The 15004-nt window shown below is 37.0% G+C and overlaps 1 protein-coding gene across 3 annotated transcripts in view; it reads left to right on the forward strand.

The window, feature by feature from the left end:
- The window catches only part of LOC105219624 (dipeptidase 1), a 215029-nt gene that overhangs the window by 177524 nt on the left and 22501 nt on the right, over positions 1 to 15004 (forward strand). For all 3 annotated transcript variants that reach the window (XM_054231660.1, XM_054231664.1, XM_054231666.1), the window contains exons 5-6: positions 2129 to 2279; positions 11117 to 11186. In XM_054231660.1, the coding sequence (XP_054087635.1) occupies positions 2129 to 2279; positions 11117 to 11186 (221 nt within the window). The remainder of the gene's footprint in view (positions 1 to 2128; positions 2280 to 11116; positions 11187 to 15004) is intronic.

The following is a 15004-nucleotide window of genomic DNA, read 5'->3' on the forward strand; positions in this document are numbered from 1 at the left end:
TATATAATATCATACCAGTATATATTTATGAGTATGCCTGTATGTAAGTCTGTCTGCGGCTTGCTGAACTCAATGCATGGGTTAACAGCAGCAGCTGCGGCAGACGATATGTGCAGCATTTGTGAAATAATACTTTTTTCTTGCAAAATGGCAAAAATGAAAATAATATTCTGCAAAGGAATCCAGTTGCAAATAATAAAATATGCTTTTCATTTTCGTATGACTTTCAGAGCATAGAGATTATCAATTTCTAATAATTTTCTACTATGAAGTTATATACATACAGTAGTAAGTTATCAAAGTGAAATATAAAATATCGATGTGAATAAAATGTTAAAATTTATATTTTTTAAATAAAATACTTTTTTTTTTACATTGAGATCATATTTCCATATTTTAAAGTATCAAATTGAAGTATTTTTAAAACAAAAAATAAATTCATTAATTTTATTAAATGGAAACATAAACACAAACAGTAAATTCCATTGGAAAAAAATTTATCTAATTGTTTAATATCCACTATGTCCATAATTCCGCGTTGCTAGTTGATGTTGTTGCATGGAGTTACAAGCTTCAAACACTCGTTTTGAGCAAGATTTTTCCATATGTTATAGATGAGGTGCTTCAAATCAGGCAGGTTTTGGGTGTTCTCTTCAGTTATATTCATTTTTAGCATCGCTCAAGCATTCTTTATTTGTAACACATCAGGGCTTTGAGTAGGCCATTTCAACACACTCACATTTTAATTTTTTAGGTATTCGGTTGAGATTTTGCAGTATGAACGGCTGCGATGTCCTGTTGAAGAAGCACATAAGGTCAAATCTTTCACATTCGGGGATGGTGTGCTCCTTTAAAATATTAATTATCTTCAGCAGTAACTTTTCCTTACAGAACTACAATATTGCCTGTGCCATTCACAGATAATCATCCCCAAACCATTAAAAATATCAAGATTGCCATAAGCTACTTATTGACTCACTAGGTGGTGCTGAAGTCAATATTTAGCTACCAGAAACTCTTTATGTTACCATGGACTTGTAAAACATACGATGTTGTTATGGTGTTGTAAAAATGAGCCAGGCCCTATCTATGAGCAATCAATATATAACTAAATTATCGAAAAATAATACCGGATGTAATTACACCACTATTTAGTTAGATATCACTAGCGTTTTTAAACAGCCAAGTTAATTGATCAATTAAAATTTTGCCCTTTATACTGCCGGCTACTCGATAACCAATCAACTGTTATACATTTTTGTTTTTGCTTTTCATAAGAAGTTGGTCAGTTTCATCAGCTGATTAATATTTTTAGCAGCGACATCTATCGTAGATTTTTTTTATCAAAAAATTCAGCCAATCGCAGACAAAGAACATATATCGTACGTCTTTGATCATTTACATTTGATTTTCAAGTCGATTAAAATTCAATTAAAAGTAAATGTAGATTTTATCTTAATAAGCGATTAAATTAAGCAGAGGCCGGTTAATTGATCACTTCGCTCCTGTCTAAAAACGCTATAAGTCCCTCCTGCCTCGTATAAAAATTGGTGATGGCTATTTTCTTTAATTAGACTTTAAAATAATGGTGTTCCCTGAAGTAAAAAAAATACTTTCAATTCTAATCAAGATATAACACGATTTAGTTTGGTCCCCTATAACGAAATTATTCAGGTAGAAATGTTTCCTGTTTTAATGGAGGAATTTGTAAGAGATCAAATAGGGTAACATTAAAAAAAATATTTATTGAGAATACGAATGAAATCAATCGTACTAAAAATCACCAATTATTTGGCTCTTCGTACTAGTCTTGTAAAATTTTCGGGTGACTGACATGTATGCAAAACCTTCTTAGTAAAAAAACTCATAATTTAAACCTCAAATAGACCGGGCCTAAAAATAATTTATAAAGAAATAGTTCCTAAAGCTTACATATGTTCTCAAGAAGTCCCATTTATGTATATTTCGGCGGATATTATTGATATAATAAAAATATGTATATGTACATGTAACCATTAGCTGTCACATTTCTTAAAATATATTTAAACATTTCTTTTGACATGTTTTCTCTTCTAAGTATTACCGTCATTTTTTTTACATTTACCTTTTGTTGTTGTTGTATTTACAGGAATTGAAGAGGTGCATAAAAGTGGAAAAATTGCCAGTCTGATCGGGGTGGAGGGTGGCCATTCGATTGGCACCAGCCTCAGCGTTTTACGTATGTTCTATCAGTTGGGTGCGCGCTATTTGACACTGACACACACCTGCAATACGCCATGGTATGTATGTGTATATGCAATAGATGTAAATAAGGATATGTTGGGTAGTTTGTGGGCGTTTTAAAAATGTATATACAAATTTGTGTAGAGCCACATATGTGAATATACAAACTTGTATTACCATGTGAAAAGTATTTTTTATACGTTTGGTTGCCCACAACCTACAAATATTTGAGATTTTTTCTTTCATATTTTCCCATATATTTTTGTATATAATCATGTGTGTGCATGTGCTTTGAAAAGGGTCGCAAAAATGTGGCAAACTTTAAATATAAAGGAAATTGTAAGCGTACAAGATTTGAAGCTTCAATTCAACGCATAAATAGTGCAATTTGTTAGCGCAGAGTGGTGGAGGCAGTTTATGGAATTGAAAGCAGAACTTAAAAAAAGTATCGAAAAAGAAAGAAATTCAATATAGCACAAAAAAAAACTGCTAAAATGAAAGGTTTCTTCAATTACACATTGCTCTCTTTTAAATTTCAACTTAACTTTTTTTTTGTGCTGGCCATTGCTCAGCTGCATTTACAATTGTCTGGACATCCATATATAAAATACATACATAAGCTCATTAAGCAAACAAACTTCCCTAATGCCTATGCTTTTTGCATTTAAGCCGCTATTTCGATTTGTAATGCGAGGTAATTGATTTTTGTATCATCATTTTTTGTTTCTGATAGATTGCAAAGGAGTTTATGTGATAAAAAAGAGCGGCTTAATGTATGTAAATACATTTCAGTATATATATTTATAGTCAATAGAGAGCATATTCATAGAAAAATTAAACCACTAAGCCTATTACGTTGACCACCAGTAATGCATAATTCATACTAAGCCTATTCATTGCATAACGAATACCTCTGCATTTGACTGATTAATGGCAAAATATATATAATTATTTCTATACTTTTATGAAAAAATTAATATCGCTATTATGACGTCAGTGACAGCTTGCAGCACATATTTTTGGTGGTGAAAGTAGTAATGTTCTCAAAACAGCCAAACCTGTTGAGGTGAAGTTAGAATTTCGATAAGCAGAGGAGATTGAAATGAAACAAGTTGCTTGTCAGACGGCTATAAAGCCCAATAAGGGTGCTAGACACCTTATCACCCTTTGAGTCTTGTATCAGCAGCCATAAGAGGCAACACTGGTTTACGAGCTCTCTTCCGATTCATAAACTGTTAAGTATAAGTGCTTGACAGAAGTTTCTCTCTGTCATCAAAAAACTTCGTATGAACTTCGTTTTGTTTAAAGTTCTTTAAACCTGTAGGATAAGTCCGGTAAGATTTATAAACTCTCGCAACAAAGTTGCTAAGAGAGTATTATAGTTTTGTCCACATAACGGTTGGTTGTAAGTCCTAAAACTAAACGAATTAGATATAGGGTTATATACACTGAAGAGCAAAACTGGAACAATAATTACATAAATGAACTTTGATGTACTGTATTTCATGGAAGGATTATTTGTTTTATTATTTTTTTAATATCTTCGTTTTTAGGTGGGTTGAATTACCCTGTGACTAAAAAAAATTGCAGGAAATTATGTGGCAGGCCTAAAAAAAAATAAAAAGTATGGCATAACTACATTGTTCCAGTTTTGCACTCACTAAGTAAACGTTGCAATTAAATATTCAAATTGAAATTTCTGGCAGAAATTTGTATTTCTTTATTGTGTTACGGTTAAATTCGTTTACAATGAGTGGTGTAAGTGAAGAAATTAAAAGAAAAGTTGAAAGATATTTCTCTGCTGGGAAATCTGCCCGCGATATTGGCAAGGAGCTCAAAATCAGCCATACAACGGTTTTGCGGATAGGAAAGAATAGCAACCTGGAAAGGCTAACATGCAATAAGGGCGGGAGACCCAAAAAAATTCAAATTCGTGAAGCTAGACATGTTGGACGACTTCTTATATCCAACAAATTGACTACCCCAAAGCAAGGACTACCGCTTTTAACGCAAAATGTTAGTGTCTGGACATTGCGTCGCGCGTTGAAAGATGCTGGTTACAAAGCGAAAGAGAAGAAGAAGAAACCTGCATTGACAAAAAAAAATGTTTCAGCCCGAAAGGATTTCCTGGCACGCCACGAATACTGGACGTGTGATGACTGGAAACGAGTAATTGTAAATGTTAATTATTTGTGGGCAGTCTTTAGTTTTTTTGAATTTCTTTAAGGTAATTTGGTCAGATGAGACCAAAATTAACCGATTCCAGTCAGATGGCCGCTCTTGGTACTGGTCAAACAACTCAGGACCACTTCAACCCCATCAAGTAAAGCAAACTATAAAGTTTGGAGGTGGATGTTTAATGATGTGGGGGTGTATTACGCAGTATGGAGTTGGACCCATTGTGAAAATCGATGGAAAGATGAAAAAGGAACAATATTTGGACATTTTAAAAACAAATTTGCCGATTGCTATGGATATGGTTCGCTTACGGGAGAACAGGATTATATTCCAACAGGACAATGATCCTAAACACTCTTCGAAATTAGTGCAAAATTGGTTGAAATCGCAAAGTTTTTCAACAATGAGGTGGCCTGCGCAGAGCCCAGATATGAACCCCATAGAGAACTTATGGAGTTATTTGAAACGGCAACTGGCAAATTACCCGAATCCACCAAAAGGCATGCAGGAGCTTTGGGAGCGCGTCGAGGACGAGTGGTATTCAATTTCGCCAGATTTCGTACAAAAATTGTATGAAAGCATGCCACGAAGACTGAATTCGTTAAAAAAGGTGAAAGGATTGTGGACGGACTACTAAACTAATGGAAAAAATATAACTTTTTGTGTGGGTGCAAAAGTGGAACAATGGAGTTTTGCCACATTTTTGTTATTTTTTTTTGTTTCACGAGTGAATTTGTCAATTTTTTTTAGTTATAGTGTATTTTAAACCTGTATGAAAATAATATATTAACATTTTTTTACAAAAATATATATATGCTTGCAATTTATTGCATCAAAGTTCATTTATGTAATTATTGTTCCAGTTTTGCTCTTCAGTGTATATCAAAATGTTCAGGGTGACGAGAAAAGTTCAAATCCGGATGTCTGTCTGTCCGTCCATTTATCCGTCCGTCTGTGCAAGCTGTAACTTGAGTAAAAATTGAGATATCTTGATGAAACTTGGAAGACGTATTTCTTAGCATCATAAGAAGGTTAAATTCGAAAATGGGCGTAATCGGACCACTGCCACGCCCACAAAATGGCGAAAACCGAAAACACTTAAAGTGCCATAACTAAGCTATAAATAAAGCTATGGAAGTAAAATTTGGTATGAAGGATCGCACTATGAAGGGGCATATGTGGATGTAATTTTTTTGGGGAAGTGGGCGTGGCCCCGCCACCTACTAAGTTTTTTGTACATATCTCGCAAACAACTAAAGCTATATCAAGAAAACTTTCTAGAGTCGTTTATTTTAGGTACTACCTTAACAGTCCAAGAATGGAGGAAATCGGATAATAACCACGCCCACCTCCCATACAAAGGTTATGTTGAAAACTACTAAAAGTGGGTTAACTCACTAACGAAAAACGCCAGAAACACTTAATTTCACATAAGAAATGGCAGATGAAAGCTGAACTCAGACTTTTTTACAAAATGGAAAATGGCCGTGGCGTCGCCCACTTATGGGTCAAAAACCATGTCTCAGGAACTGCTCGACCGATTTCAATGAAACTTGGTTTGTAGTAGTTTCCTTACATCCCAATGATATATTGTGAAAATAGGCAAAATCGCTTCACAACCACGCCTACTTCCTATATACCAGAGCTTTGAAGACGATCTGAATCGTTTACTTTACAATATACATATAAAGTAAGCACTAGTGAAGATGTCGATGCAGAACTTTGCACAAATACTATGTTAATAGTGTGGCAGCCCCATTCTAAAAATCGCAGAAATCGGACCAGAGGTTTTTAAGGCCCCATATATCGAACAGGAGGACCTCGGTGCTTCTAACCTAATAATATGGTTTCCAACTTTCAATGGGCTTTATACAATATATGTGTTCACTTGGGAGTGGCCAGGAACGATTCTTTTGCATATGACTCAAGCAGCTCACGACTTCCGGTTTTAGACCAAGTATCCCCTGGGTAGCTAACAGACATCCGTTTGGAGGCGAGCTAAAGTGAGAAGGCGAAGCCCGCTTGTGCGGTTGTGCGTAGGGCTTGGGACCCACCACATAAAAAAATCTCCCCAATGAAAACAAACACCGAGCCTCGGATGAGAAACTCCCCTTTTGATGACGACCCCTGCAAACGTACTAAGGATCATGATTTGAGGGCATGCACCTGGAATGTCCGGACTCTTAATTGGGAAGGTGCCTCTGCCCAGCTGGTTGATGTCCTCATACAACTAAAGGCTGACATCACCGCCGTCCAAGAAGTGCGATGGACGGGACAAGGACGGAAGAAGGTGGGTCCTTGTGACATCTACTACAGCGGCCATATAAAGGAGCGCAAATTTGGTGTTGGATTTGTGGTGGGAGAGAGACTCCGTCGCCGAGTCCTGGCATTCACCCCGGTGGATGAACGTCTAGCCACAATCCGCATAAAAGCGAGGTTCTTCAACATATCGCTGATTTGCGCCCACGCCCCAACGGAAGAGAAGGACGATGTGACCAAAGACGCTTTCTATGAGCGCCTAGAACGCACCTATGAGCGCTGCCCCCGCCACGATGTCAAAATCGTTCTTGGCGATTTTAACGCCAGGGTGGGTAAAGAAGGTGTCTTTGGCACAACAGTCGGAAAATTCAGCCTCCATGACGAAACATCGCCAAACGGCCTGAGGCTGATCGACTTCGCTGGGGCCCGAAATATGGTTGTCTGTAGTACCAGATTCCAGCATAAAAAAATTCATCAAGCAACGTGGCTGTCCCCTGATCGAAACACGCGCAACCAAATCGATCACGTTGTGATAGACGGAAGACATGTCTCCAGTGTTTTAGACGTGCGTACGCTCCGAGGACCAAACATTGACTCGGACCATTATCTAGTAGCAGCAAAGATACGCACTCGCCTCTGTGCAGCAAAGAACGCCCGTCAACAAACACAAGGAAGGTTCGCCGTCGAAAAGCTGCAATCACAACCGACAGCCGAACGATTTTCTACTCGACTTGCACTCCTGCTCTCTGAGAGCACTCATCAGCATCTCGATATAAGGGAGCTGTGGAACGGCATCTCAAACTCATTGCATACCGCTGCAGCCGAAACAATTGGTCTACGGCAACGCCAAAAAACCAGTTGGTACGATGAGAATTGTCGTTCCGCAGTGGAGAGAAAACAGACTGCCTACCTCGCAACGTTGCGATCGACCACAACACGTTCGGGGTGGGATAGATATCGAGAACTGAAGAGGGAAGCGAGACGCATTTGCAGACGTAAAAAGAAAGAGGCCGAAATGCGTGAGTATGAAAAGCTTGAAAAGCTGGCCGACATTGGTAATGCTCGAAAATTTTATGAAAAGATGAGGCGATTAACAGAAGGTTTCAAGACCGGAGCATTATCATGTAGGGACCGAGAAGGTAATCTGGTAGCGGATGTCCAGAGCACACTGGGATTATGGAGGGAACACTTCTCCGACCTGCTCAATGGCAGTGAAAGTACAACACCAGGAGATGGCGAACCCGATTCCCCAATCGATGACGATGGAATAGATGTTCCATTACCCGACCATGAAGAAATTGGAATAGCAATTACCCGCTTGAAGAACAACAAAGCGGCGGGGGCCGATGGATTACCGGCCGAGCTATTCAAATACGGCGGCGAAGAACTGATAAGGTGCATGCATCAGCTTCTTTGTAGAATATGGTCGGAAGAAAGCATGCCTGACGATTGGAATCTTAGTGTGCTCTGCCCAATCCATAAGAAGGGAGACCCCACAATCTGCGCCAACTACCGTGGTATAAGTCTCCTCAATATCGCATATAAGGTTTTGTCGAGCGTATTGTGTGAAAGACTAAAGCCCACCGTCAACGAACTGATTGGACCTTATCAGTGTGGCTTTAGACCTGGAAAATCCACAATGGACCAGATATTCACCATGCGCCAAATCTTGGAAAAGACCCGAGAGAGAAGAATCGATACTCACCATCTTTTTATCGATTTTAAAGCTGCCTTCGATAGCACGAAAAGGAGCTGCCTTTATGCCGCGATGTCTGAATTTGGTATCCCTGCAAAACTAATACGGCTATGTAAGCTGACGTTGAGCAACACCAAAAGCTCCGTCAGGATCGGGAAGGACCTCTCCGAGCCGTTCGATACCAAACGAGGCTTCAGACAGGGTGACTCACTATCGTGCGACTTCTTCAATCTATTGCTGGAAAAAATAATACGAGCTGCAGAACTAAATAGAGAGGGTACAATCTTCTACAAGAGTGTACAGCTCCTGGCGTATGCCGATGATATTGATATCATCGGAAGCAACAACCGCGCCGTTTGTTCTGCGTTTTCCAGACTAGATAAAGAAGCGAAGCGTATGGGTCTGGTGGTGAATGAGGACAAGACGAAATATCTCCTGTCATCAAACAAACAGTCGGCGCACTCGCGTCTTGGCTCCCACGTCACTGTTGACAGTCATAACTTTGAAGTTGTAGATAATTTCGTTTATCTGGGAACCAGCATTAACAACACCAACAATGTCAGCCTTGAAATCCAACGCAGAATCACTCTTGCCAACAGGTGCTACTTTGGACTGAGTAGGCAATTGAAAAGTAAAGTCCTCTCTCGACGAACCAAAATCAAACTCTATAAGTCGCTCATTATTCCCGTCCTGATGTATGGCGCTGAAGCGTGGACGATGACAACATCCGATGAGACGACTCTTGGGGTTTTCGAGAGAAAGGTTTTGCGCAAGATTTTTGGTCCTCTAAACATTGGCAACGGCGAATACCGCAGGCGATGGAACGATGAGCTGTACGATTTATACGACGACATTGACATAGTTCAGCGAATAAAAAGACAGCGGCTACGCTGGCTAGGTCATGTTGTACGGATGGAAGAAAACACTCCAGCTCTGAAAGTATTCGATGCAGTACCCGCTGGAGGAAGCCGCGGAAGAGGACGACCTCCACTCCGGTGGAAAGACCAAGTGCAAAGTGACCTGGCTTCACTTGGTGTTTCCAATTGGCGCCAAAAAGCAAAAAGGAGGAATGAGTGGCGCGCTCTGGTGGATTCGGCTATAATCGCTTAAAGCGGTTCCTACGCCAAATATATATATATATATGTGACGAATATGTGGGTCAAATTGTGTATTATATAATATAAATAAAGTTAAATAAATAAATTGCGAGAGTATAAAATGTTCACCCGAACTTAGTCCTTCCTTACTTGTTTTTAAATTAAATATTTCTGAATCCGAACTGCAACTCCAAAAATGTTTACGATAAATGTGTGCTAAAGATTTCACCCATGTCATACCGTCAATTTGACAGCCAAAATAATTTGTGATGTGCTCTGACCTTGCCTACATTATTTCTTGCAATGTACTTACTCATAATTTCCACTTTATGAACCCATTAATCCACAGGTGGATGGATTTGGGACACTTCAGGATCTTTTAATACTTGTTAAAATACAAATTTAATTCTTTTCGGCATGCCAAATGGGAATTCTTAAATTTATATATGTAAATACACTTCCCTATACATATGTAAGCACTTGTGGATGTGCGATAAATATTATCCGTAATAATACAGGCATACATGTGTGCTATGAACCTATTCAATGACAGATGCATCCATGTAGATGCTTAAAATTTTTTGATGAGTTCATCTGGTACGAAATTATGCTCGCAAACACGCACCCACAGGTCCTGTTAAAAGCAACCCAGTGTAGAAAAGTTTGTTACGCCTTTCGGGTATTACTTCAAACCAATCCGCTTGGTCAGCCGGTAGTGTTCGTATAGATCTAATCAACTAGTTAACTAATCATTACTTATAATATAGCTTTTACCGTAAAACCGTTGTGATTTTTCTTAAATCGTGACAAAAGGGGTCTCTTTACGATATAAATCTATACATGAACTCTAACTGAGACCCTTAGCTTTGAGAGCTTAATAGCATCCGAACTACTTTTTCAAGTTTATCATGATGAATTGCAGCAGAAAACAGTATGGTGAAAAAGATGAAGATGTCTCAAAATGAAATATTCATTCCCTGGATCTAAGTTTACAACCTGTTATAGGCATAATAATAACACGGGTGAATGAAATAGGGAAGAGCAGACTGCTGATAGGTCCCTGAAAATAATGCCCTCAATTTTATAAGTTATTCTTAGATCTTTATGCATCATCATTTGATGGTCTTATTAGATGTTAGACAACCTTTTTGGTATTTATTCGAAAAGTTCGAAAGACAACGAATTTAGAAATCGGAATATATAGCACCAAAGCCAAAGTTAAGCTAATCTGGGGGGTTTCTTCCCAGTTTCATTAGACAATTCTTCAATGATTTTATGGTGAGTAAAGTCGAGCAAAGATTTAAGCGAGCTTCACATTCAACTAGTTCGAAAAAGAGGGACCCCAAACTAGAATAAAAGAAACCATTCAATCCCCGAATATATTTTGTCACTTTCTCTGTCAGCGTAAAATTACTCCCTTGCAAATAAATTGTGTGCAAATGTGTGTGTGCTAACGCTCGCTCACTCAAATTATGATGATGAGAAATCCACTTCCAGAAGTGAAGAAGTGTTCATCTTGCAGCGCATTTTTAATGTGGATTAATGTGTTTCATATTTGACGTTTTTGCCGTTGCGTTGCTTATTTACATGGATTTAACTATACATACATACCAGTATATGAATGTATTTGTAAATGCTTTTTTTTATTACTTTACCTTTGTAGGGCGGATTGCTGTAAGGTTGACGAGCCGGGAAAATATCCACATATTGGGGGACTCTCCAAATTCGGCAAGGTAAGTGGAAGCGCGCACAAGTGCGGAGGTTGAGGTGTTAATTTATACGCCATTTGATGAAATGGTAGAAAAAGCTGGAAAATATAACAGACTTACTTTCATATTTATGTATGTATTAAAATATGTTTTTAATTTCACGGTAGAATGCGAAATATAATCAAATTGTAGAGTTCTTTATGCTAAGTAATATTTCCTTCAATATAATTACATAAGAAAACTCAATAGAAATGCATGAATAAGTTTGTAACAGTTAATAATTTCTTTATTGCAGTTCACAATTTTATCTTTGATAATAATGAGTACTATGCATTGACATTCTAAAAGTTGGTTTGCTACTCTTTTAAACTGAGTATCCAAAATATATTGGTTTTACAGTTCTTGAAAGACTGTAATCGAATGGGACATCATCGAGTTTTTCCTCGTTCCTTTTGAGTATAAAGTATTTACTGTTTAAACAGTTCTTGCCTAGAGTATAAATAAGTCTCTTACTGCTCGATATAATTAAGGAATCTGTGGCTTGCAATATTAATTCCTATATGCTGTATGATTAGATTATCAAGATAATGCGCTTCGCATCCCTAGTTCATTTTTATAATACGCGGTGAACTAAAACCCAACTATGTTTAAGGGGTTATATACAGTTAGACGGCCGAAAAAAAGTAAATTTTCCAGAATTTTTTCTGAGAAAACTTTTTAATTTATTGATCCAAAAATTTATACACATATTATGGTATCTTTTAACTGTATTTTAAGACTTAGTTTTAGTAAAAATATTTATTTGAAAAAGAGCTACAGCTGATCTCCAGGAGCTCCTCTCAAAAAAGACGTTTTGCGGTGACCACTATATCTCGGAACTGGATCATCCGAAATTAAAAAATCAAACAGATTTCGGTAAAATAATGTTAAATCTAGTAATTAATCGAAGGAATAAGCAAAATAAAATTTTTTGACAAAATGGCGGTTTCTCAAAAAAAAAAATCGATTTTTCACCGAAATTTCGGCCTTAAATTGTTTATAAAAAAAAAATATTTATCAGAGAGAAAAAATCTACGATTAATTACTAAAAAATATATTTAAGAAGGTCGTGTTAAAATTTGAGACTAATCGGTCTAGCCGTTTTCGAGTAAAGTTGGTCACCGACTTTGAAAACACCATTTTGAGAAAAACGCGTTTAAAGTTTGGACCTTGTACTTAAAAGCACCCTGAAACGCCTTTTCAAATTTTTCATTTGCTTGTAACTTTGAAAATATTCCCCGGAACGATATGAAATTTTCTGTGTGTATTCTTAAATATATGTACATTAAGAAAATGAAATAAAAAAAATCGATTTTTTGAAAATTCTAACTGTATATAACCCCTTAAGAGTGAAAAAGGGAAAATAATTAATTTTTTGTCCAATGAGGGATCCACTATCAAGCTTAAGAAGCCATAAATACAACATAATTTTTCACTGGGTTCAACAGACTGAAAATACAATCAGAACTTCGTACTATAGCAGATTTTAAGCGATACTCGCTAAGCTATAGCTTATAGCTTTTGAGACATATTGATACAGTGGTGGGCTGAAATATTCTTATCTGCAATACCCACTGTTGATATGTAATCAATGACAATGGATCTTTAGTTCTAAAGAAGCTGTTAGCTAAAAATTTGTTTCGAACAGGAACTGCTTGGGTTCAATAGCAGTATGATATTTTGGGAACCAACAAAGAGCTAATACATGAGGTATCTAAGGGGAAGCCATACTCAAACTTGAAGAGATACTGGATTCTGGATACTGGATGTATAGAACGATCTTTCAAGGACCCAAGGATATTAGGATAAGGAGAGTCTGTATTAAATAGATTACGAGTAATTTCCATTAATAACTGTATTTGTTAAAGCTTAGCGTGGTACTAACTCCTTATTAGTTAGCAATCTATGATTTAGCTCAATATAATATATAGCCCTTGTAACTCAAACTAAGAACTCAGTGAAATGAAAAAAATAAAATTTTCGGATTATTAGGAGTGCTAATGCTAGGGGTTCCTTCTGAATCAAAATAATATTTGTAATCTAAACAAGTAAGGAAAGGCTAAGTTCGGGTGCAACCGAACATTTTATACTCTCGCAATTTATTGCTATATTTTTATCAAGAAAACACACAATTTGGCCCATATATTCGGCATAAAGTCCAATAGAATAACGAAAATCATCATATATGATATATAGGCTGAGTTAATTGCTGAGCCGATTAATCTCATTTTCATCACCAACATATATCTAAAATTATATGCTCATTTAATTTGGATAAGAAATTTCATATATTAGCCGATTTATAAGCTATTAAGCCCATTGTATTTTTGAATATCCTATAATTAGCTATACTAAAGCTCGGGGAAGTTATGACCCGATTTTAACCATTTCTGATACAGAGACACACTATTAGAAGAAAAAGATATCCTCTGAATTAAATTAAGATATCTTAGAGATTTACCGATATTTTCGGTGAAAAATTACCATAAGGCACTGAGTTCTTCAAATTCGATATCCGGGGCCTTGAAAAGTTATAGTCCGATTTCGATCATTTTTTCACAAGTTATGCCACGGATGATATACAGTATTTATGTAAACTTTTATTTCGCTATCTTCATTGGTTCCTTATGTATATCTTATAAAGTGAACGAATGGATGGAATTCAAAATTGAGTTCTATGGGAAGTTGGGGTGCTTGTGAACCGATTTCGCCCATTTTTCATCCGTGTTGTCACGGTGTCAAGAAAATATTATATACCGAATTTCATTGAAATCTGTCGAGTCGTTCCTGAGATATGGTTTTTGACCCATAAATGCGAGATGCCACACCCATTTTCCATTTTGTAAAAAAATCTGAGTGCAGCTTGCATCTGCCATTTCTTATGTAAAATTGAGTGTTTTTGACTTACTTCGTTAGTGAGTTAACGCACTTTTAGTAATTTTCAACCTAACCTTTGTATGGGAGGTGGGCGTGGTTATTATCCGATTTCTTTAATTTTTGGACTGTATTATGAAGTGGCTAAAAAAACGATTGCAGAAAGTTTGGTTTATATAGCTCTATTGGTTTTGGAGATATGTACAAACAACTTATTTGGGGGCGGGGCAACACCCACTTCCACAAAAAAATTACATCCAAATATACCCCTTCATAGTACGATCCTTCATACCAAATTTGGTTTCCATAGCTTTATTTATGGCTTAGTTATGGCACTTTATGTGTTTTCGGTTTTCGCCATTTTGTGGGTGTGGCAGTGGTCCGATTTTGCGCAACCTTCCTATGGTGCCAAGAAATAAGTGTACCAAGTTGCATCAAGATATCTTAATTTTTACTCAAGTTACAGCTTGCACAGACGGACGGACGGACAGACAGACATTCGAATTTTGCCTCGCCTCGTCGCCCTGATCACTTTGGTATATATATAACCCTATATCTAACTCGTTTAATTTTGGGTGTTACAAACAACCGTTATGTGAACAAAACTATAGTACTCTCTTAGCAACTTTGGTGCGAGAGTATAATGAACAAAATTATAATACTCTCTTAGCAACTTTGTTGCAAGAGTATAAACATTGAAGTAAGAGTATTTATAGTTTCCATTTCAGAGTTGAAGGAGAGGTTTCGGTTCTCGAACAAAAGATAGTCACTGAAAATATTTACTTATAATATAATACAGTAATCCTCGCTTAAGTGCCCCTTATGAATTTTTCGTTTTGACAATACTCATTCAATGTCAAAAATATTAAAAGGCACTTAAAAGAGGAAAATTGTAAACACTTTTGTATTTGTGGCTTAAAAGTTACAGG

The sequence above is a fragment of the Zeugodacus cucurbitae genome, chromosome 2, assembly GCF_028554725.1.
Source record: "Zeugodacus cucurbitae isolate PBARC_wt_2022May chromosome 2, idZeuCucr1.2, whole genome shotgun sequence".
Lineage (NCBI taxonomy): Eukaryota > Metazoa > Arthropoda > Insecta > Diptera > Tephritidae > Zeugodacus > Zeugodacus cucurbitae.